The sequence below is a fragment of the Neophocaena asiaeorientalis genome, unplaced genomic scaffold, assembly GCF_003031525.2.
Source record: "Neophocaena asiaeorientalis asiaeorientalis breed wild unplaced genomic scaffold, Neophocaena_asiaeorientalis_V1.1 scaffold603, whole genome shotgun sequence".
NCBI classification, from domain to species: domain Eukaryota; kingdom Metazoa; phylum Chordata; class Mammalia; order Artiodactyla; family Phocoenidae; genus Neophocaena; species Neophocaena asiaeorientalis.
Genome location: NW_020175662.1, coordinates 272,156 through 298,380, shown reverse-complemented (window position 1 = coordinate 298,380; position 26,225 = coordinate 272,156). Strand labels below are relative to the sequence as shown.

Genomic DNA, 26,225 nt, shown 5'->3' with positions numbered 1-26,225 from the left:
CAGCCAGGTATTTTTTAAATTAACCTTTCAGTGCTGTCTGAATCTTTTCTTGAATTTGCTTATTTTTCTAGGCATTTCCAAGCTGACTAAATTAACCCGCCTCAGCATAAATAATAATCTCCTCACTGGTTTGGAAAAGCATACTTTTGATAACATGCTTCATCTTCATTCCCTTTCTCTTGAGAACAACAAAATCACTTCATTGAGTGGTTTACAAAAAGCTTTTACACTAATTGAATTATACATAGGCAATAACTATATTGCTCTCAATCAGGAGATCTACAATTTAAAGGTGACTATCTGGAGTACTAATGTTTTTGGTTTTCTAAATATTTTCTTATTTCTTTATACTATGAAAGTAATGCATGTTCACTGTACAGAATTTGGAAAATATAGAAAAATGTAAGGAAGAAAATAAAAATCAAGAAAAATGTATTTGATGGCCATTTCCTACCATTGGGACTTGCAGTGGCCTCTTTCCTTTTGCTGATACCATATTGCTAGGGCTTTATCTCCTACCAAAAACTTATGTCCATTTCCTATCTTTCCTTACTTGCAGCCTTATCCTCATTGTATTCCCCCAATACAACTACTTCTAGAGCTGCAGAGTCAACCTAATCAACAACAGCAACAAAACAAACCATTTTACATTATAGATGAGGATTAGTTTTACTCCCTCTTGTCTTAACCTCTCCCATCCATATCTACTCAGGGCCCTTCCTTCACAACAAACGTCTTATCTAATAAGGAAGCACATTTTCCCTTAAGATGAATTCTGCTACTCTCTTACAAGGCAGAAGCACTTCAGTTTTATCCCTCATCAGAAGACTGTTTTTCATTGTTTCATTTCACTGTTGTATCTGTATACACACATACTATTTAACAGATCATTATTCCATAAACAAAGTATATGTTTTAAACTTTGCTAAATTTCTTTGCAAGTCTTTATCATGGGTAATACATTTAGCACCAGCATCCAAAAAGGGATTCTGATCATATAATATAGACCACTGAAATACCGCACAAAATTAGACCTTAACAGTATGAAAGTATAACGCTTGCACTAAACAGCAGCATACTTAAAAGCACTCAAATCACTATGAAATGATAGAGTAATTTAATATTAAAATGCAAGGATGATTAAACTCTTAAGGGGAAAAAAACTTGTTAGAGTGAGATATATATGTATATCACTTTAAATGTATGTATTTTTATTACCAGGGTTTATGCAACCTGGTCATTCTAGACATGTATGGAAACATTATTGTATGGAATCAAGAAAACTACCGGTTGTTTGTAATATTTCATCTTCCAGAACTGAAAGCTCTGGATGGAATCTCAATTGTAAGTTGTTTTATTGACTCATAGCATTTGGTCCAGGCTTCATATTAATATATCCATAGGCCATAATCATTTTGAATGTTGCTTTATCACTAGTATGTTACCCAAACTTATTATGCTTATTAAAATCTAGGTCTCCAAAGCACATTTTAGATCTGGGTTTTAATTGTTTAAATTGAGGCAGTCTGGGAGGGAAGATGCTGCATACATTTGCACCCACTGAATTCAGTGCCTAACAAATTTATGAGACAGGATAGGAGAAACTGCCCTGGACCCCTACCGTCCTCTTGGGCCTAAAAACAGCTTCCTGTTACCTGGAAAAATACAGTTGTTAAGATTTAAGAAAAACATATTTGAACCAAAAAATGGTATGTCAACATTACTAGTAAACTATACTAGTAAAAAATAACTTTTTATACTGTGTAAAAAATAACACAGAACATAGGACTGAATATGAAAGCAATATTTGGAAACTTGGATTCTATAACTAGTAAGTTCATACAGGGCTCCTTATTTCCATGTAACAGGATAAGTGCAAAACAAATGGGTGAAGAATAAAAAGGTTCCCTGTGTAACATTGCCTAGCCCCTGTCAGACAATAAAACTCATCAAATTTCTAGGAAACTGAGAGATAGTTCATGATTATTTGGGACTTTGAGGTGCTCTGAGAAGATTACTAATTCTAACCCTGATTTTTTTCAGGGCCCTTCTCAGAATGAAGAATCAAAATTATTCTCCCCCAAACACAAACAATTCTTTAGAATCTTGTATACTGGGTTTTATTTAGGTGTTGGCTTTCATTGAGGGACGTTTTAAAAAACAGTCTCATGAAACTAGTACTGTATGTGCTCCAATGGTGGTGTTGAGTATCTTATCCTTCCTATCTCTCTGTGCCCTCATTTGAAGGGCCACCTGAGAAAGTGCTTTTAGAAGTCAGTGTAGGAAAACCTTTCCCCCCTGAGGAAAAGTTATGCTCTCCTCACTGACAATGAGTATTTTTAAACTATTTTCCTTTTCACTTTGACTACCTAAAAGCTCAGGGCCACATTTATGGTTTAATGACAGAAACCCTGTAGGACTTATGGTCTATCTGTCCCTATCCCCAGCTTTGATCTATTTAACTTACATCATTCTCAGTCTTGATCTTCACTATTTATTATTTGCATTTTACTATTTGATTATATGTTCCTCCTGTAAGCTGCCATAAATTCTTTGTGGAATGAGATAGAATATAAATATATGAATTAATAATGGACATGAAGACTAGATTGAATAATTTAGACTTTAATTGAGAGGTAATGGGCAGGCATTGAAGATTTTTGAATTGGGGAATAACATATTGAAAACCATATATTAGGAAATTTAACAGCAGTGTTTAAAATGATTGATGAAAAACCAATAGGAGGCTATTAGCGTGGTCTACATGTGAGGTAATGAGAAACTGAAATAAACCAAGGGGAAGTGGTTTTAAAAATGGAGAGCTGAAAGGTAGGAGAAATACTGGGAAGAATTGACAGAACTTGGCAACCAATTAAATTTGAAGGACGAGGAAATGGAAGAATAAAAGATGTCTACAAGACTTGAGTGTATTCCACTAAGAGATATCATAACAGAAATATGATTACAGGAAGAAAAGCAGTTTCAGGAATAAGATGATTAGTGTTAGACACACGAAGAAAGCTGATAATTAAAACCAAAAGGATATAACATTGACTAAGGAAAGAGAGTAAAGAAAGTAAAGAAATCCAAGTGAGCCTTTAATACTTCCATTTAGGAAATGTAAAGAGGAAAAGAAGCCACCAAAAGTAGACACAGAGGGAAGTAGAAGAGCAATATAATCCTAGAGTGTTTGAGAGGTAAATGGACCTGGACTTTAGAAATGACATAGTCTAAATCCTTTATTTTATGAATGAGCGCAAAGAACTCCAGAGAATTTAAATGACATTCCAAGTGACATGACTTTTTAATGGTAAAGCATGGACAGCTGAGCCTCACTCTGTGCCCAAGGCTCCATGGATATATAATCATACCAGGAAGTAAGGGAGTGGTACTGGAAGTTCCAACCCTCTAATCATGGTTGCTGCCCCTGGCAACCAGCCCCCATTCTTAAGGACTTTCCAAAAGTCATCTTGTTAAGATACTCAGACTGGTTGAAAGGAGCTTGTCATAAATAGCAACACAGTCCTTTCACCTTTATGGCTCTGGACCTATTTCAGAAACCGAAAACAAAAAACCAAATATTATAGTAAAAGATGCCCCTACGGCTCTTATATAGGAAATTATGAGGGTTTGAGGAGCTGTGTGCCAGGAACAGTAGACAAAGACCAAATATAGGTTTCTTATTATAAATCACAATATCACAGCTCATGCTCTGGCCTTTGAACACAGATCCTTTACAGCAAAATGATCAGAAAATTCAAAATATATTGGAATATTACTGTAATCCTATTCAGTAATTATCCAGTCCATAATCATATAGAAATGTCTCTCACAGTGAGGCCACTCAGATTTGCAGGTTTCCATTGGAGACTTTGTCAGGTTCCAAAAGCAGGAGTGGTCTCAAAACACATAGCTTAATCCTTTCTTCAGGCATCTGATATAATTGAACTGAGACAATATCATCTCTTGCTCTGAACCCCTTTTGAGGTAATATAATATTGGATTTCCTCATTACATAACCTATTTATTAATTCCTTTACCTGTAAGTGCCCTTCCCTGTTCTCTCCATTTACACCCATACTTTTCCACCTTTGGAAGGGATATTAGATTCGGCCACTGTGCTGGTCTAGTCTAGCATATACCTCCCCTCAGTCCACCCCGCTTCAGATAGGACAAGGTTATATAGGTGCAAAACTAGTGGGCTATTTTTGCCACCAGGAAATACAGATACATTCACTGTTAACCCCAGTTTTGCCGGATGGGGTGAAGGTAAAACCTACCCCCATCAGACCTTTAGGAATCCTGACAAAAGGCTTAAAAACATAGTTTCTCGCTTAGGAATTATCCCTGTTTCCAGTATTTGTAGTTGTAGCTGTGGTCCTGTGGCCACTGCATCAGGTAGAAAAAAAACTTGAGGTGATGTGAGGAAGAATGAAAGAAAAAATATAATGGTTATACCAGCATCATCCTTCTTTCACAAGAATTGCATAGTCCTATCAGCATCCTTGCCCCATCCCCCAGATTCACCAGAAAAACAGAAGTCTATCCAGCGGGGACCCTCCTTTAGCCCCATTCATGTTCACACTGAGTATGAGCACTCTTAGGAAGGTATTTAAGCCAGCCCTTCATGCTTTTATCTCCCCCCCATTTTAGACAACCAATGTTTTAATTGCCCATTCTAGTTCTCTATTGAACTACTACTCTGAGGGGGATATCTTTCTGCCCACTGTTAGACATTATGGGCTGTTCAGTGTGTTCCTTGGTCTGAAGAAATAAGTCAACTGTGCAGACTGGTGCAATATCTTCTGTTCCAGTTCTTTTATAGCATTATGTGCATTTGCATTTACACTGGGTAAGCAAATCCCAGTCCAGAGTCAGTATCTATTCCTGTCAAGACCCATTTGTAGTCCCCCAGGGCTACCAGCCTCAGTCTGACTTGCCAGCTCTATTCAGGGCCTTCCCACAGGGAAATCTGCCACATAGCCATCTGCAGTCTCTGTCTCTTTTGCTGGCAGACAGAACAGTTCTTATTGGCATTTAGTGCCTCAGAGGGTGCAAGAGGAATATGTCTAGATTCAGCCCATCTCTGCACTGCTGTAGACCCCCAATGTCCACCTATTTTATAGACCCAGGTGGCCACCTTAAGTGAGCATATGGGCATATCTGCTTGTTGATTCCAATCACCTTCCAAAATGGGAAGAGAGTTCAGATGGGCATCAATGTGTCCTACTTTAATGCACACCTCAAATTTCCATAGGGCTGTGCCCCATATGGGCATCCTTTTAACAGGTCAGGTTTCCATTGCCCTCCTTCCTGCCTGACCATATGGCCAGGCCAGGAACAGTAGATGAAGGTTTCTTATTATTATCTCAGTAACACACCAGAGGACTCACCACAGTGTCATTCCTCAGGTCCCAAGGTCCCTAGGTGGTCTGCCTTCTTCTCTGCACCTTTCAGTCTCCTATATTTATTTTATATATAATATCTGAGGGTTTAGCTGTACTTAGTAGGAAATAGGGAGAAATGAGGCTATTCCCTTTTGACCTGGAACCAAAGAATTAATGTCATTTAGTCATCTGTAAGAGAGAACCTCACTTTCTAAATATCCTCATATACAGGAACCACCAGAGATTGAGTGTGCAAAAGATTTGTTTGGTGGCAGACTTACTTCTGACATGATTGCTGAACGACAAGGACATTCAAACTTCACCCAAATGCAAGAACTAAATTGGACTTCATCATCCATCAGGTACAATCATTTTATTCTATGCTATTTGATATTATAATATATAGTTATTATTATTTTTCTAAGGTTTATAATTTATACATCTTATCCAAATATAACCAGTAATTCAGAAAATCATCTACACTACTTCACAATCTCATACTAACTTTACCATCTTTGAATTGCATTAATAACTTTTATTATCACACACTATGATTAAAAATGTCATCAATCTCTTTCTACGACCTTATATTTCCCTTTTCTTTTACAATCAAGCTTTTAAAATTAGAACATACTAGGTTTGCTCCTCACATTGTATCACTCTAATCCAATGCTCTCTGGCTACCACTGCCACCATTCCTCTGATGCTGTTCTCATGAATGTTATCATTGTCCTCCTGTTTAATAAATCCGTTTCTCTTTTTTTTCTATTCTGCACTCTTCACAGGCAGACATCTTTAGCCATAGTTTTAATTTATGACGATGACCCCCTAATTTGTCCCAAATCTAGCCTCCTAATTTGAATATTCGATTGCTCTCTAGATAGCATCTAGGAAACAACATTCACCTGTTGTCGCCCAAGCCAAAAATCTAGAGTCCACTCTCTCTCCTTTGTCCTCCATTTTTTTGTTTGTTTGTTTGTTTGTTTGTTTGTGGTACGAGGGCCTCTCACCGCTGCGGCCTCTCCCGTTGCGGAGCACAGACTCCGGACGCGCAGGTTCAGTGGCCACGGCGCACGGGCCCAGCCGCTCCGCGGCACGTGGGATCCTCCCGGACCGGGGCATGAACCTGTGTCCCCTGCATCGGCAGGCAGACCCCCAACCACTGTGCCACCAGGGAAGCCCTTGTCCTCCGTTTTTAATTAATCACTACATTCTATAGAGTCTGTGTCTTAAGTATGTGTCATAGTTCCCCCCTTCTTTCCATAGTCATTGGCCTCGTCCTAGGTTGGGGAATTAACTAATTTAGAAACTATTGTTTTTTTGTCTTATACAACCTTACCTGCAAATCCATCTATTATCCATACCGCCTTCTAAGATGCAAGTTTTATCAGATCACTTCCCTTCTCAACATTGTTCAGTGTCTTTCCACTGTCTACAGAATAAAATTTTAAATCTCTTTGTACAACATAGAAGGCCCTTCCTTTTTTATTATAGTTTTTCTGAATCCCATTTCTTGAGGACACAGACAGTGACTTTCATATTTGTTGTAGCCTTTCCAAACATATTGTCTGCACTTAGGAAATAAACTAATGAAAACATGTCAAAAGAATAAATGACTTTTAATGTATAAAGTGTGTCATAATTATAACTTTAGGGGTGAGGATTTGTTTAAAGGTGTGGTAGGCTTTTGCACAGCCAAGGAAACCATCAACAAAATGAAAGGACAACCTACTGAATGTGAAAAAGTATTTGCAAATTAAATATATGACCAACAAGAAGTTAATATCCAAAATATATAAACAGACCATACAATTCAACATCAAAAAAAAAAAAACAACCAACCTGATTAAAAATGGGCAGAAGAGATCTGAATTGACATTTTCCAAAGAAGACATACAGATAGCCAACAGGCACATGAAAAGATGCTCAACATCGTTTACCATCAGAGAAATGCAAATTAAAACCACAATGAGGGCTTCCCTGGTGGCGCAGTGGTTGAGAGTCCGCCTGCTGATGTAGGGGACATGGGTTCGTGCCCTGGTCCGGGAGGATCCCACATGCCGTGGAGCAGCTGGGCCTGGATGCCATGGCCGTTGAGCCTGCGCGTCTGGAGCCTGTGCTCCACAACGGGAGAGGCCACAACAGTGAGAGGCCCGCTTACCGCAAAAAACAAACAAACAAACAAACAAAAAACACAATGAGATATCATCTCACACTTGCCAGAATTGCTATCATCAAAAAAACCACAAATAACAAATGTTGGCGAGGATGTGGAGAAAAAGGAACTCTCATATACTGTTGGTAGGAATGTAAATTGGTACAGCCACTAAGAAAAACAGTATGGTTTCTCAAAAAAACTAAAAATAGAACTACCATGTGACCCAGCAATTCCACTCCTGGGAAAAAATGAAAACACTAATTCAAAAAAGATACATGCACCCCAATGTTCATAGCAACATTATTTACAATTGCCAAGATATGGAAGAAACCTAAGTGACCATAAACAGATGAATAAAGAAGATGTGGTATATACATATAAAATGGAATAGTACTCAGCCACAAAAAAGCAGGAAATTTTGTTTTTGCTATTTTCAACAACATGAATGGACGTGGAGGGTATCATGCTAAGTGAAATATGTCAGACAGAGATAGACAAATACTGTATGATATTACTTATATGTAAAAAATAAATTATGAATATAACAAAAAAGACTCACAGATACAGAGAACAAACTAGTGGTTACTAGTGGGGAGAAGGAAGGGGGTGAGACAAGATAAGGGTAGGAGATTAAGAGGTACAAACTACTATGTATAAAATAAATAAGCCACAAGGATATACTGTACAACACAGGGAATATAGCCAAAATTTTATAACAAATATAAATGGAATATAATCTTTAAAAATTGTGAATCAGTATGTTGTACACCTGAAACTTACATAATATTGTATATCAATTATACCTCAATTAAAAGAATATATAAATGAAACAAATTGGGATATATGAAAAAAAGAAGTGTTTAGAACAAGGTGATTAAGCTTTATGCTCTTCTCCCTCATAGCTCAAAGGAAGGTAAAACACTTTTAAAGCTGTGGACTAGGAATCAAGCATTCTGACCAATTACCAAAACATCCTTACAAGGTGGAATGCCTTGTAAAGTTTTCAGGAGATTCCACAGAAAACTCTGTTTTCAAAGAAATTACCTACTTTCTCCTTTTCTTTCCTATCCCAAACTCCTTCCTGGCATTTCAGAAATAACCTATTTCATATATATCCTCTGCAGTTTACAACCTGAAAATCTTATGGTTTACCATATCAACTTCACTATGACTTCATGAACATGTATGGAATTATAAAGAAATTGGAAATGTTTATTTTTAATGTTTCTTTTATGATAGTTCTATATTTATGTGATAATAGACATGTTTTTTTAAGTCAATGAAATTGTATGTCATTTTCTTACACAGGTACCCAACAAAAATGTGTATTTATCCGATCATTTGGCCCATATATTTTATTTTTTTAAACTAACTTTACTTTTTATTTATTTTTAAAAATAAATAAATAAATTTATTTATTTATTTTTGGCTGCTTTGGCTCTTCGTTGCTGTGCGTGGCTTTCTCTATTTGCAGCGAGCAGGGGCTACTTTTGGTTGCAGTGCGCGGGCTTCTCATTGCGGTGGCTTCTCTTGCTGCTGGGCAAGGGCTTTAGGTGCGTGGGCTTCAGTAGTTGTGGCACGTGGGCTCAGTAGTTGTGGCTCGCGGGCTCTGGGCGCAGGCTCAGTAGTTGTGGTGTACAGGCTTAGTTGCTCCATAGCATATGGGATCTTCCTGGACCAGGGCTCGAACCTGTGTCCCCAGCATTGGCAGGTGGATTCTCAACCACTGCACCACCAGGGAAGCCCTGACGCATATATTTTATATTAAGGCAATTCTTTTCCATAGAATTTGTCAGATCAGATTTTTTAAAAACGCCTTTGGGGTTACACATGAGAGATTCACCAATATAATTTGCCTGTTAAAATTATAACTGTATTTACTCTGTCTAAATTCAGAACTGTGGATTTGATTCCAGTTGACCAGTTTAGAAATGTGTGTAATGTGAATCTACAGAACAATAATCTTACCTCATTCAGTGGATTAATCTATCTGCCTAATGTGAAGGTGAGTCACTCACAAATTTTCTTTTTTTCTTTCAGGGTTTTCAGTGTAAGTTGTAATCTTCTTTACTTTGGGATAAAATGTATATTCATGTCATTAAAGAAGAGAAATTAATTTTCTGAAAGTATTTTTTCACCAAGAAAAAAAGCATTACTTCCCAAAGTTATTTCAGTTGATCTCAGTTTTATGTGATTGTCTTATAAGCAGTGAATCTTCCTGTCTAATAGGAGATGGGATGGAAGGCTGCCTCTGTAGTGAGTGAAGTTGGAGGATACTGTGGTTCTCAAAGCAGCCTCTGCCTCCTGTCCTACAGCTTTGAGCCATCTACTAATGCCTTTTAAACTTAGGGGAATAACGATCTCTCCAACTAGAGTTATTTCATCTAAATAAGTCTTGGAGAAGTCAAGAGTACAGATTGAGAAAGTTGAGCAACTTTCTAGGGTCTCCATTATTTTGTTTGAAATGGTGTATTTTTCAGCATGTCAGATGATAAAAAACACATTCAAAGCCAAATCCAGACAATTTAGGACATAAAAATTTGTCATTTTTAACACTAATATATTAAATTATGTTGTATAGCCAAAGATATATTTACAGCATCATTCCTATGTTAATATCTGATTAATAATGGGTTCCTTCTGTAGGTCTTATGCCTCAACTATAATCATATTGAATCAATCATGCCCCGACTAAAGCCTCAGACTCACTTGACCAGTAGACAACTACTCTACCAGAAAGTGCCTTCAAGTGGCTATGGGCAGCAAGGAACTTCAAAAATAAACAGGTATTATTCTTTTTTTTTACAACTATAAATAATTTTGGTTGGGAATTTAAAAAGCAGTTAGTCACATTATTGACAGCAGTACATACATTTAGCTTATTTTAATACTTAATAGCTACATGCCAAAAATAAACTTCACAAATAAAAAGATACCAAAATACTCTTTTGTTATTGTTTTTTCCCAGCCTTCTCCATTTCATACTTATATTGTATGATAAATAAATTTCATTTTATTGCTGAGTAGTATTCCATTATATGACAAGTTGTTTATCTATTTATCATTGATGAACATTTGGGTTGTTTCCAGTTTGAAGCTATTTTGATTAAAGTCGCTATGAAAATTTATACACATCCTTTATATTGGAGACTACTCAGATTTGTTTTTTAACAGCTTTACTGAAGTACAGTTTACTTACCATATTCACTCATTTTAAGTGTATAATTTTTACTAAATTTATAGAGTTGTGCAATTACTACCTACTGCAGTACAGTTTTAGAACATTTCCATCACACAACAGAGAGATGCCTTGTGTCTATTTGGAGTCAATTCCCTTTTGCACCTCTAGGTCCAAGAAACCACTAATCTACTTTCTATAGAGTTATGTTTTCTAGACATTTTATATAAATGGAATAATATAATATGTGGTCTTTTGCATTTGACTTCTTACACTTAGCATAATGTTTTTGAGATTCATCCATGTTATAGCATCTATTAGTAGTTCATTCTTTTTTTATTGCTGAATATGTTGGGCATTCCATTGTCTGGATATATTCCACATCATGTTTATCTATTCACCAGTTGATAGACATTTGGACAGTTCCCACTTTGGGTTTGGTATGAATAATGATGCTATAAAGATTTGTGTAGAAGTATTTGTATGTGCTCATGTTCACATTTCTCTTGAGTAGATACCTAAGAGTGAAATTCCTGAGTCGTATGGTAATTTAATGTTTAACTTTTTAAGAAACTGCCACACTGTTTTCCAAAGTGGTTGTACCACTTTACATTACCAAAAATTTTTGAAGGTTCTAAGTTCCCCACATCCACACCAACACTTGTTGTCTGTGTTTTTGATTACAGCCATTCTAGTGGAGTTAAAGAAGTACCTTATTGTGGTTTTAATTTGCTTTTTTTTTTTGCGGTATGCGGGTCTCTCACTGTTGTGGCCTCTCCCGTTGCGGAGCACAGGCTCTGGACGCGCAGGCTCAGCAGCCATAGCTCATAGCTCACGGGCCCAGCCGCTCCGCGGCATGTGGGATGCTCCCGGACCAGGGCACGAACCCGTGTCCCCTGCATCGGCAGGCGGACTCTCAACCACTGCGCCACCAGGGAAGCCCCCATTAGCCATTATTATATCTTATTTGTGACTGTTTAAATCTTTTATTTTTCAATTATGTTGTTTGGTTTTTTATTATTGAGTTCTTTAAATATTCTGGATACAAGCCCTTTATCAAATCAATGATTTACAAGTATTTTCTCTCAATGTGTGGCTTGTCTTTTTATTTTCTTAAACAGTATCTTTTAAAAGAATTTTAATTTTGATAAAGTCCAATTTATCAACTTTTTCTCTTACAGATTATGATTTTGTTGTTGTACCTAAGAACTCTTTGCCTAACCTAAGTTCACAAAGATTTTCTCATATGTTTTCTTCAAAAAAAAATTTTTTCCTCTTACATTTAGGACTATGATCCATTTTGAGTTTATTTTTGTACATGTTGTGAGGTAAAATGTGAGGGCTAAATCCATCTTTTTGCACGTGTATATTCATTTATCCCAGCACCATTTGTTTAATATACTATCCTTTCCCCCACTGAGTTGCCTTGGTACCTTTGTTGAAAAGCAATTGACCATAAATATAAAAGTTTGTTTCTGGACTCTTAATTCTATTCCATTGATCTAGGTGTCTGTCCTTTTGCCAGTTCCAGACTGGTTTGATTACTGCAGCTTTATAAGTTTTGAAATCAGGACATGTAAGCCCTCCAACCTTGTTCCTTTAAAGATTGTTTTGGATATTCTGGGTTATTTGCATTTCCTTATAACTGTTATGATGAGATGGTTATTTTCTGGAGAAAAAAAGAAGAAAGAAAACCTGTTGGACTTTAGATAGAGATTGCATTGAATCTATTGATCAATTTTGGGACAACTACCATCTTAGTAGTAATAGTGAGTCTTCTAATCTGTGAACACAGAATATTTCTCCATTTATTTAGATCTTTAATTTATCTCAGCAATGTTTTGTAGCCTTCTGTGTATACATTTTGTACTCCTTTTGTTAATTTTTTGTGAAGCATTTTATCCTTTTTTATACTATTGTGAATAGAAGTCTTAATTTCATTCTCAGTTTATTGAAGATGTATAGAAATTCAGTTGATTTTTGTATATTAATCTTTTACCCTGTAATCTTGCTGAACTCATTTATTGGTGCAATACTAGTTTTTTGGTGGATTCCTAAGGATTTTCTAAATATAAGATCCTGTCATCTGAGAATAAGGACAGTTTTACTAATTCCTTTCCAATCTGAATACATTTGTTTTTTTCTTTTTCTTGCCTGATTGCACTGGCTCTTGCTTTTTATTTCAAGTAATTCTTTCTGTATTTCTTTGTTCTTTAGCATATAAAACTGTTTTTAAAGAAGAAAACATTATTATATAAATTATGAAGACAGAATATTATAGTTTGATTTATTACTAAATTCATTCTTTTTCTTTTTAAACTTCAATTTATAGTAAGTACATACTAAACTGTCTTTTCATGTTTATACAAACAGCTGGTTTGAAATTAAGTTTATGGGCTCAAACTTACATGTGTGTTTCAGAGATACAATGAGCAGTGAAAATTTGCCTCCAATAATGCACAGTTTAGAAGTTCTTCATTTGGGCTACAACGGAATTTGTAATCTCATTCAGCTACAGCTTAACAGACTAAGAAATTTAAAATTCCTCTTTCTTCAGGGTGAGTAGCAACACTATTCATGTGTAAGTCTTTATTATTAAAAACTGATTTGATTATCATCCTGTTTTGAAAGCAAATATAAGCATCAACATTAAAACAGATTGATTGACAAAAATATTTCAGTAATCACTAATGGGTTTATCTTGGGTTATTTATATAAATAATGTAAATGTGATATCCTAGAGCTATAGAATATTGCATTCTATCTCTGACACCAAAACACATGGCATTTTCTATGCAGCATGAATGACATAATGGGGCTAGAGTGGTCTCAGTGGAAAGGGTGAGTCCAAAATGCAGTTTAAAAGAAGTAAATATTAGTACTTAATGACTAGATATACAAGGAAAGAAAAATAGTTCAAGATGTTTGCATGCTTTTATTAAGAGATTGGGCAAAATGAGGTACTAAAGCTAGGGAAAGATTAGTTAGTGTTGTGACAACTTTCAGACATGAAAATGGAAATTTTTTCAGGTTGTAGTACTGCACCACAGGTCGGAACTGGAGATGTATATTTTAGAATTATCCCAGTGGAGGTAACAGGTAAAGTCATAGCATATGTGCTTACTTAGGAAATAAGTATAGAGAAAGAATGAAAAGCCAAAAAGGGATGTGGAGACAAACCCACTACCTCTCAGCAATTCCCTTCCACACCCCACACCCAGAATTAAGAAGGGTGGAATAAGCACCAGCAAAGGAGACATTCACAAAATTTTGAAAGAAAACCAAGAAATACAGACTCTAAATGTCAGGAGAAAAGAGGGTGATTGACCTAAAGTCAAATGATAAAAAGAATGAGGCCTATGAAAAAAATACTGGATGTACACAATTGGATTCAACAAAAAAGGAGACCATTAGTAACCTTCAGAGTGTCAGATTTGGAAGTGTGGGAAGAGCAAAAACCAAAGTGAAAACAATATAGAGGGAAGTGGTTGGACAGGCAGTAAAGACAACAAACAGAGGTTGGATGCTCAAGGAACTTGTCCCTGAAAAGAAGGTAAGAGATCAGAAGGTAGCTAGTGAAATTATAAGCATATTTTAAAGGTTTGTAAAGAGGTGAGTTAGGTTAAAGATACTGAACAGGAGGAGACAATTCTAAGGTCAGTCTAAAGAGGGAAGAGGGCAAAAGTTGTAGAGGAGTACACAAATGTAGGCAGTGATAAGATGAGGCCATGCCATGGTCTACCAGAGAGTTAATGAACTTACATTTCACATGTTGTGTTAAGTTTGCAAGATGGTGGGAAAGGTACAGTCTTTAGGGAAAGGGCAGGGTGGGGCTGTAGGGAAGCAAGTTAGAATCTTAAGGGTTAAGGGTCAAATTTACCTAAAAATGTAACTATCTAGTTAAATAAGTGGGAATTGGGAGACCATCAAGATGGCGGAGGAGTAGGATGTGGAGATCACCTTCCTCTTCACAAATACATCAAAAATACATCTGCATGTGGAACACTCCTACAGAACACCTACTGAACGTTGGCAGAAGACCTCAGACTTCCCAAGGGCAGAAATCCCTACGTATCTGGGTGGAACAAAAGAAAAAAGTAAAAACAGAGACAAAAGAATAGGGACGGGACTTCCACCTCTGGGAGGGAGCTGTGAAGGAGGAAAAGTTTCCACACAATAGGAAGCCCCTTCACTGGTGGAGACGGTAAATTGTAGACTTCAGGTTTGCTGTCTGAGACTGACTTGTTTCTGATTTTTATGCTTAGTATAGTTTTTAGCGCTTGTTATCATTGGTGGATTTGTTTATTGGTTTGGTTGCTCTCTTCTTTTTTTAATTACTTTTTAATTTTTTTATTTTAACAATTTTTAAAAAGTTTTAAAATTTTAATTTAATTTAATTTTTTCTTTCTTTTTTTCTCTCTTTTCTTCTGAGCCATGTGGCTGACAGGGTCTTGATGCTCCGGCCTGATATCAGGCCTGAGCGTCTGGCGGGGGGAGAGCTGAGTTAAGGACATTGGACCACCATAGACCTCCCAGCCCCAAGTAATAACAATTGGCAAGAGCTCTCCCAGAGATCTCTGTCTCAACACTAAGACCTAGCGCCACCTAATGGCTAGCAAGCTCCAGTGCTGGACACCCCATGCCAAAGCAAGATAGGAACACAATCCCACGGATTAGCAGAGAGACTACCTAAAATCATACCGAATGCACAGACACCCCAAAAACACACCACCGGACGCAGCCCTGCCCACCAGAAAGACAAGAGCCAGCCCAACCCACCAGAACCCAGGCACCAGTGCCCTCCACCAGGAAGCCTACACAAGCCACTGAACCAACCTTACCCACAGGGGGCAGACACCAAAAACAACAGGAATTACAAACCTGCATCCTGTGAAAAGGAGACCCCAAACACAGAGTTAAGCTAAATGGGAAGATAGAAATTTGTCTGTTGGATAAGTGACCTGGAAGATAAGAACGGATAAGTGACCTGGAAGATAAAATAGTGGAAATAACTACCACAGAGCAGAATAAACAAAAAAGAATGAGAAGAATTGAGGATAGTCTCAGAGACCTCAGGGAAAACATTAAATGCACCAACATTCGAATTATAGGGGTCCCAGAAGAAGAAGAGAAAAAAGGGTCTGAGAAAATATTTGAAGAGACTATAGTTGAAAACTTCCCTAACATGGGAAAGGAAATAGTCAATCAAGTCCAGGAAATGCAGAGAGTCCCATACAGGATAAATCCAAGGGGAAACACACTAAGACACATATTAATCAAACTATCAAAAATTAAATACAAATAAAAAATATTAAAAGCAGCATGGAAAAACAATAAATAACATACAAGGGAATCCCCATAAGGTTAACAGCTGATCTTTCAGCAGAAACTATGCAAGCCAGAAGGGACATGTTTAAAGTGATGAAAGGGAAAAACCTAAAACCAAGATTACTCTACCCAGCAAGGATCTCATTCAGATTCAATGGAGAAATTAAAACCTTTACAGACAAGCAAAAGTGAAGAGAATTCAGCACTACCAAACCAGCTTTACAACAAATGCCTAAGGAACTTCTATAGGCAGGAGACACAAGAGAAGGAAAAGACCTACAGTAACAAACCCAAAACAATTAAGCAAACGGGAGTAGGAACATACATACTGAGAATAATCTTAAATGTAAATGGATTGAATGCTCCAACCAAAAGACATAGACTGGCTGAATGGATACAAAAACAAGACCCATATATATGCTGTCTATAAGACACCCACTTCAGACCTAGGGAAACATACAGACTGAAAGTGAGGGGATGGAAAAAGATATTCCATGCAAATGGAAATCAAAAGAAAGCTGGAGTAGCAATTCTCATATCAGACAAAATAGACTTTAAAATAAAGACTATTAAAAGAGACAAAGAAGCACACTACATCAAGGGATCGATCCAATAAGAAGATATAACAATTGTAAATATTTATGCACCCAATATAGGAGCACCTCAATACATAAGGCAAATGCTAACAGCCATAAAAAGGGCCATCAACAGTAACAAAATCATAGTAGGGGACTTTAACACCCCACTTTCACCAATGGACAGATCATCCAAAATGAAAATAAATAAGGAAACACAAGCTTTAAATGACACATTAGACAAGATGGACTTAATTGATATTTATAGGACATTCCATCCAAAAATGACAGAATACAATTTCTTCTCAAGTGCTCATGGAACATTCTCCAGGATAGATCATATCTTGGGCCACAAATCAAGCCTTGGTAAATTTAAGAAAATTGAAATCGTATCAAGTGTCTTCTCCACCACAACGCTATGAGACTAGATATCAATTACAGGAAAGAAAATGTAAAAAATACAAACACATGGAGGCTAAACAATACACTACCAAATAATGAAGAGATCACTGAAGAAATCAAAGAGGAAATCACAAATACCTAGAAAAAAATGACAATGAAAACACAACAACCCAAAACCTATGGGATGCATCAAAAGCAGGTCTAAGAGGGACGTTTATAGCAATACAATCCTACATCAAGAAACAAGAAAAATCTCAAATAAACAACCTAACCTTACACCTAAAGCAATTAGAGGAAGAAGAACAAAAAAAAACCCAAAGTTAGCAGAAGGAAAGAAATCATAAAGATAAGGTCAGAAATGAATGAAAAAGAAGTGAAGGACACAATAGCAAAGATCAATAAAACTAAAAGTTGGTTCTTTTAGAAGAAAAACTGAATTGATAAACCATTAGCCAGACTCTTAAAGAAAAAAAGGGAGAAGACTCAAATCAACAGAATTAGAAATGAAAAAGGAGAAGTAACAACTGACACTGCAGAAATACAAAGAATCATGAGGGATTACTACACAGAACTGTATGCCAAAAAAATGGAAAACCTGGAAGAAAGGGACAAATTCTTAGAAAAGCACAACCTTCTGAGACTGAACCTGGAAGAAATAGAAAATATAAGCAGACCAACCACAAGCACTGAAATTGAAACTGTGATTAAAAATCTTCCAACAAACGTAAAGCCCAGGACCAGACCGCTTCACAGGCGAATTCTATCAAACGTTTGGAGAAAAGCTAACACCTATCCTTCTCAAACTCTTCCAAAATATAGCAGAGGGAGGAACACTCCCAAACTCATTCTACAAGGTCACCATCACCCTGATGCCAATATCAGACAAAGATGTCACAAAAAAGAAAACTAAAGACCAATATCACTCATGAACATAGATGCAAAAATCCTCAACAAAATACTAGCAAACAGAATCCAACAGCACATTAAAAGGATCATACACCATGATCAAGTGGGGGTGTATCCCAGGGATATTTGATATACACAAATCAATCAATTTGATACCCCATATTAACAAACTGAAGGATAAAAACCATATGATCATCTCCATAGCTGTAGAAAAAGCTTAAAACAAAATTCAGCACCCATTTATGATAAAAACTCTCCAGAAAGCAGGCATAGAGGGAACTTACCTCAACATAATAAAGGCCATATATGACAAACACACAGCCAACATCATCATCAATGGTGAAAAACTGAAACCATTTCCTCTAAAATCAGGGACAAGACAAGGATCCCACTCTCACCACTATTATTCAACATAGTTTTGGAAGTTTTAGCCACAGCAATCAGAGATTAAAAAGAAATAAAAGGAATCCAAATCAGAGAAGAAGTAAAGCTGTCACTGTTTGCAGATGACATGATACTTTACATAGAGAATCCTAAAGATGCTACCAGAAAACTAGTAAAGCTAATCAGTGAATCTGGTTAAGTAGCAGGATACAAAATTAATGCACAGAAATCTCTTGCATTCCTATACACTAATGTTGAAAAATATGAAAGAGAAATTAAGGAAACACTCCCATTTACCACTGCAACAAAAAGAATAAAATGCCTAGGAATAAACCTACCTAAGGAGACAAAAGACCTGTATGCAGAAAAGTATAAGACACTGATGAAAGGTATTAAAGATGATACCAACAGGTGGAGAGATATACCATGTTTTGGATTGGAAGAATCAACATTGTGAAAATGACTATACTACCCAAAGCTATTTACAGATTCATTGTAATCCCTGTCAAACTACCAAGGGCATTTTTCACAGTACTAGAACAAAAAATTTCACAATTTGTGTGGAAAGACCCCAAATAGCCAAAGCAATCTTGAAAAAGAAAAATGGAGCTGGAGGAATCAGGCTCCCTGACTTCAGCCTATACTACAAAGCTATAGTAATAAAGACAGTATGGTACTGACAGAAAAACAGAAATATAGATCAGTGGAACAGGATAGAAAGCCCATGCACATATGGTCACCTTATATTTGAAAAAGGAGGCAAGAATAAAGAATGGAAAAAAAACAGCCTGTTCAATAAGTGGTGCTGGGAAAACTGGACAGCTGTAAGTAAAAGAATGAAATTAGAACACTTCCTAACACCATACACAAAAATAAAATCAAAATGGATTAGAGACCTAAATGTAAGGCTAGACACTATAAAACTCTTAGAGGAAAACATAGGAAGAACACTCTTTGACATAAACCACAGCAAGATCCTTTTTGACCCACCCTTTTTGTTTTGAAATAAAAACAAAAATAAACAAATGGGACCTAATGAAACTTAAAAGCTTTTGCACAGCAATGGAACCATAAACAAGATGAAAAGACAACCCTCAGAATAGGAGAAAATATTTGCAAACGAATCAATGGACAAAGGATTAATCTCTAAAATATATAAACAGCTCATGCAGCTCAGTATCAAAAGAACAAACACCCCAATCCAAAAATGGGCAGAAGATCTATTTAAAGAAAAATGAACTGTTAAGAAGGGAAATAAATAATATCTCATAAGTAAAAAAAACTTTTTAAATTTAGAAGTAAATAAATAAGTGGGAGTTTTCTAACAATGGCAAATTCTGCTAGTTAAATATAAGATCCCTGAAATCACATCTAGCACTGTTGTTTTGGAGTTTTCTTTCTTAAATATGTTTAGTGAGCATTCTAAAATGAAAAATAGCCAAAAATATGCTACTGTAGACATTATTCAGCACTTAAAGCTATATCACGTGATTTTTATACCACTGGACTTTATTAAAAGTGACCATCCAAATACATGATTTCATGAAAGTAATATATTAACACAACTGAGTCATTTTTCTCAGTCTGACTTGAATAGTCTTTTTTTCATTCTTAAGTAAGGCAGTGGTAATGTTTCAAAGTCTGTGATTTAATTCTGCGAGCAATTTTATTGAAGGTTATGATGTTATCAGTTTCTCTAAGGAATAAAACAAAATAAGGTAACTTTCTCATATTTCATCAATTGTGAGACACCCACTTTTTATATTTTAACATGTCTTGAAATCAGGTTGTATCTTAATTGATGGCATAACATAGTTTACCTAGCCATGTTTTTTTCCTTAGTATACATAAAATATTGACATATCTTAACAATTGTTGGCATCTTAAGTTCGATTAAATATGTTAAATTACAAAGAGAAGAATTCCAAGAAAGTGGGATCACATGTTCAGTAATATATTAGTTTGCTAGGACTGCCATAACAAAGTACCACAGCCTGGGTGGCTTAAACAAAAATTTATTTCCTCACAGTTCTGGAGGCCAGAAGTCCAAGATCAAGATATCAGCAGGGTTGGTCACTTCTGAGGGCCTCTCTTCTTGGCTTATAATTGTATTCTGTATCTTCACATGGTCTTCCCTCTGTGTCCTAATCTCCTCTTCACATAAGGACACCAGTGATATTGGATTAGTGATCACCCAATGACCTCATTTAACGTTAGTTACCTCTTTAAAGACCGAAATACAGCCATGTTCTGAGGGGCTAGGGGTTAAGACTTCCACATATTAATTGGGGGGGACACAATTCAGTCCAGTAACAAAGAGGATAAATAGTGGATGAAAGATAGAATGGCACAGAAGCAGCATTGTAAAAGGTCTAGGGTAGGCCTGGTGTTGCCACTTTTATGTCATTGAGCAAGACAGTTTCTCTGTTTTCTGACCCTCAGTTTTCTGATCATTAAAAAAGGATAGGCTTCCCTGGTGGCGCAGTGGTTGAGAGTCTGCCTGCCGATGCTAGGGGACACGGGTTTGTGCCCCGGTCCGGGAAGATCCCACATGCCGCGGAGCGGCTGGTCTCTTGAGCCATGGCCGCAGAGCCTGTGCTCGTCAATGGGAGAGGCCACAACAGTGAGAGGCCCGAATACAGCAAAAAAAAAAAAAAAAAGGATAAAATTTTCCCTGTGCTATTTTAAGAATCTAATAGAAAACACACATAAAAGCATTTGGTCAACTCAAAGGTTCTCTTCTTATATAAGTTATCATTCATACTTATAAAACTATTGATTGCTACAGCTGAGAGAAATCATAGGTTATAATGAAAGGATTGAGGTTTTAATTAACATAATAAATTCTTAATTTTTTAATGTAGTTGCAGTGCAAAAATATGTTGAGAAAGAAATAACAGCATAATTAAGGTATATTCTTCCAGCCTAACATTACAACAAATTAGTTTATTTTAATAATTAGATATACCTATTTGAATACCTATTAGAATAATAATTAGAATAACCCAGTATACTCAGGAAGTGTATCTTTTTTTTTTTTGCTTTTCTAACTACTTCCTGGTGCATTTTGGTCTTTCTTTTTAAGTTGTTTTTGTTTGTTTTTAAAATTAAATTATAGTTGATTTACAATGCTGTGTTAGTTTCTGGTGTACATCAAAGTGATTCAGTTATACATATATATAGTCTTTTTCATATTCTTTTCCATTATGACTTATTATAGGATATTGAATATAGTTCCCTGTGCTACACAGTAGGCTCTTGTTGTTTATCCATTCTATATATAATAGTTTGCATCTGCTAGTCCCAAACTCCAGTACATATTTCCCCCACGACCTCTCCCTCTTGGCAACCACAAGTCTGTTCTCTGTCTGTAAGTCTGTTTCTGTTTTGTGGATTGGTTCATTTGTGTCATATTTTAGATTCCACATTTAAGTGATATCATATGGTATTTGTCTTTCTCTTTCTGACTTAATTCGGTTAGTATGATAATCTCTAGGTCCATACGTGTAGCTGCAAACGGCATTATCTCATTCTTTTTTATGGCTGAGTAACATTCCATTGTATCTACCATATCTTCTTTATCCATTTATCTGTTGATGGACATTTAGGTTGCTTCCATGTCTTGGATATTGTAAATAGTGCTGCAATGAACATTGGGGTGCTTGCATCTTTTTGAATTGCTGGATCATATGGCAACTCTATTTTTAGTTTTTTCAGGCACCTCCATATTGTTTTGCATAGTGGCCGCACCAATTTACATTCCCACCAACAGTGTAGGAGGGCTCCCTTTTCTCCACAACCTCTCCAGCATCTATTATTTATAGACTTTTTTTAAACATCTTTATTGGAGTATAATTGCTTTACATTGTTGTGTTAGTTGCTGCTGTACAACAAAGTGAATCAGCTATACGTATACATATATCCCCATATCTCCTCCCTCTTGCGTCTCCCTCCCACCCTCCCTATCCCACCCCTCTAGGTGGTCACAAAGCACCAAGCTGATCTCCCTGTGCTATGCGGCTGTTTCCCACTAGCTATCTATTTTACATTTGTTAGTGTATATATGTCCATGCCACTCTCTCACTTCATCCCAGCTTACCCTTCCCCCTCCCCAAGTCGTTAAGTCCACTCTCTACGTCTGCGTCTTTATTCCTGTCCTGTCCCTAGGTTCTTCAGAACAATTTTTTTTTTTTAGATTCCATATATATGTGTGAGCATACGGTATTTGTTTTTCTCTTTCTGACTTACTTCACTCTGTATGACAGATTCTATGTCCATCCACCACACTACAAATAACTCAGTTTCGTTTCTTTTTATGGCTGAGTAATATTCCATTGTACATAGGGGCCACATCTTCTTTATCCATTCATCTGATGGGAATGTAAATTGATACAGCCACTATGGAGAACAGTATGGAGGTTCCTTGAAAAACTGAAAATAGAACTACCATACGACCCAGCAATCCCACTACTGGGCATATACCCTGAGAAAACCATAACTCAAAAAGAGTCATGTACCACAATGTTCATTGCAGCACTATTTACAATAGCCAGGACATGGAAGCAACCTAAGTGTCTATAGACTTTTTAAAGATGGCCATTCTGACCAGTGTGAGGTGGTACCTCATTGTAGTTTTGATTTGCATTTCTCTAATAATTAGCAATGTTGAGCATCTTTTCATATGCTTCAGCCATCTGTATGTCTTCTTTGGAGAAATGTCTATTTAGGTCCTCTGTCCATTTTTTGATTGGGTTGTTTTTTTGTTATTGAGCTGTATGAGCTAGGAAGCATATCTTCTGCAGCACTTTTATACATCTACTTTTATCAGTATCAACTATTTTAGTACTTAACTGTTGAACAGACAGATTGGGTCAATTCAGTACATTTTGTGCATCATATCTTAAAGGAAAAATTTTGCCAAATATTATTTGATGATGATGATGATGCTACCTTCCTGTAAATTACATTTCTGTTTCTCCTTGGAAATATATTCTTTTTAATACTTCACTTCTTAAAGAATCATTTGATAAAAAAATATTTAAATGAAGATAGATAACTTTTATTCAGTTTGGGCTCACTTGACATATCATGAGTTATCTTTTTCAGGGAATGAAATCAGTCAAGTTGAAGGGCTTGACAACTTAGAATTCCTTCAGGAATTGGTAGTGGACCATAACCGCATCAGAGCCTTTAATGATAGTGCCTTTGCCAAACCAAGCTCTCTGTTGGCGCTTCACCTAGAGGAAAACAGACTACGAGAGCTGAGCAAATTACAACCTTTGGTAAAACTAGAGAAACTCTTCCTAGGATATAATAAAATCCAGGTAACATTATTTATGAGATTTAAAAGACTTAACTCCTTTGAATATAAAGCTTCCAAGCACACCAATGAAAATTTTGCTAGTGTGTTATTTATCATTTATATGACATGTAAATACTCTGGGATGCAGAAATGCTCACCCTGCTGCTAGACTTATAAACCCAACCAACCCACATGCATCTACCTGCAGATCCTCTAAGAGATATTTTTTGTTCCTGACTTCTCTTGGTCCAAGCTATTTGTGCATCTCAATCCTAGACTCCCTCTGCCCCTTTAAACTTAACATATGTACTTGGTCTACCTGACATTTGAATCAACTCCTGATAATGGATTTCCACTTGGCTTTAATAATCCATCTTTCCCCACTCAAGGCTTCCTAAGCTAGCATCCTGCATTTGTTTCACCTGCTCATAATTCAGCCTGTTTCCATTAGGCCACTACCCAACTGAGCCTGCCCAAACTCTCTTCTGAGATAGTATACAGATAAGAGGGTTGAAGGTATTTCTCCTAACATTTCTCTCAGTGTTTTGCTGATGATCGGTTAGCCCTCCTTTTACCAATTTTGATATTTCTGCCCATACCTCTAAGACAATCTTGAAGACAAACAACTGTATACTGCCCTGCAAGGGCAGGGACCATGTCTTTCTTGCCCACATTTGTATTAGTATATAGCAAAGCGTCTGGTACATAGTAGATACACGATCAATATTTGTTAGTGGCTCTTCTTGCTGGAGTTCAGGAAGCCTTTTCTGGAGTGATAGAAAAGCCTGTTCAAGGCTACAAGGAAATCATGATCAGTGCCCCTTTCTATACAGCAACTAGGAAATACATATACAGAGAAAATTACATACAACTCACACATCAAGGGTCAAACAACATTCATCTGAGAAAAAGCCTGCCAAAACTGGCAATGGTTCTTCCAAAGCTTTATCCAGAAGAAATCTAAATTAGGATAATTGCTATCCTATAGGAACTCTTTCCAGTGATAGCAACTGAGCTAACACAAAGAATATGTCAAATCAGACTTACATGAATCTGAGACCTTACCCAGTATCAAGCCTTACTAATAATTTCAAGGATACACAGGGTCTGGGGCATTCCTGTGGCTTCTCAAATTCCACTTCCAAGTGATCTAAAATAGGTCTAAAATTTTTTATAGTTACTAGATGAATTGGCTAAACCCACTAGTTATCCCAAATAAGAAGAGGAGCATATCAATAACTTTGCTTTATTACTATGAACTAGCAACAACCTGAAGCTGATCTTGTTGCCTAAATTTTGTCAGCAATAGCATTTTAGAAATAACTTTGCAGAAACTAAAGTGTATTTGCAAACTTTCACCAATGTTAAATAGATAATAATAAATAATCCCATCCAGTAGCAAAGGCAAGTCATTCAACTAGAGAAATAGTTTTTCAACTATATACATTACCATCAAATATATCAGTTTTAAGTCCATCCAATATGACATGCTCTTTCATGGTTAAGGTTGTGTTTGATATGCACCTTTGAAATTGTTTAGACTGGATTCACCTCCTTTTCTACACATCTAGGTCAATCCTCCTGGGAATTAACCAAATATAATCTGAGTTTTAGAATAGATCATAAGTCTTCTGAAAAAAATATGGTCTTTCCTAGTAAGCGCTGCTGTATGGCCTGTTTCCTATGTTAGCTTGTCATCTTTACCCAGTCATGTATTTGGAATCAATAGTACACAGATCTGTCTTTAATCAACAATACAGAATATTGTCAAGCAAGCTCACTTCAGAAGATTCAATCATGAACTCGTTGCAATCCAACACTTACATATAATTACTTCAAATCAGCATATATTTAAAGATGTTGGGTCTAACCAAATAATAACTTACTGCTTAATTTTTTAATAGGATATGGCAGAACTGGAAAAACTTGATGGTATCTCTTCCCTCAGAGAGCTTACAGTTTATGGCAATCCAGTGAGTGTGTTATTTTTCTAATTTATTGATTTATTTTAAATATAATTTATAGTTGTATATAACTTATTTTTATATAATGTGAGAAAGATTTAATTTTATCTGTTTCCATATGCATAAACAGTTATCCAAGCACAATTTATTGACTAGCGTCTTCTTCCAACTGATTACAATATAAACTGTCATTGTCATATACAAGAGGGTCTACTTCTTGGTTCTACTTTGTATTCATTGGCCTATTTGTCAATCCCTATAACATTACACTGTGTTAATCACTAAAGTTTTACATTAAGTCTTGATGTCCAGTAGAGTAAGCACCTCTAATTTTCCTTGTCTTCCACCTTCTTTTTTTTTCACTGTCTTGGCTATCCCTGGCCCTTTACACTTCCTATGAGTTTCAGTAAACAGCTTCTCAAGTTATATGAGAATCTTGTTGATATTTTAATTGGAATTGCACTGAATTTATACATTAATTTTGGGAAAAATTTGCCACCTTTCCCGTTGGAGTCTTTGAAGGGATCAAATAAGTAGCATCCTTACTCACCTAACATTTGAACGAATTGAGAAATATGACAGTGGCAGATAGAGAGATGAGAATATTTTGCTTAGCTTAGTGAGAAAGCCAAATGGGCCTG

At 36.4% G+C, this 26,225-nt stretch overlaps 1 protein-coding gene across 1 annotated transcript in view; it reads left to right on the top strand.

Moving 5' to 3' along the window:
• Positions 1-26,225, top strand: part of LRRC9 (leucine rich repeat containing 9) — a 100,458-nt gene that overhangs the window by 63,503 nt on the left and 10,730 nt on the right. Inside the window, exons 22-29 of the mRNA XM_024731498.1 lie at positions 72-292; positions 1,222-1,344; positions 5,619-5,749; positions 9,442-9,550; positions 10,192-10,331; positions 13,145-13,281; positions 23,425-23,642; positions 25,525-25,593. Of these exons, the coding sequence (XP_024587266.1) occupies positions 72-292; positions 1,222-1,344; positions 5,619-5,749; positions 9,442-9,550; positions 10,192-10,331; positions 13,145-13,281; positions 23,425-23,642; positions 25,525-25,593 (1,148 nt within the window). The remainder of the gene's footprint in view (positions 1-71; positions 293-1,221; positions 1,345-5,618; positions 5,750-9,441; positions 9,551-10,191; positions 10,332-13,144; positions 13,282-23,424; positions 23,643-25,524; positions 25,594-26,225) is intronic.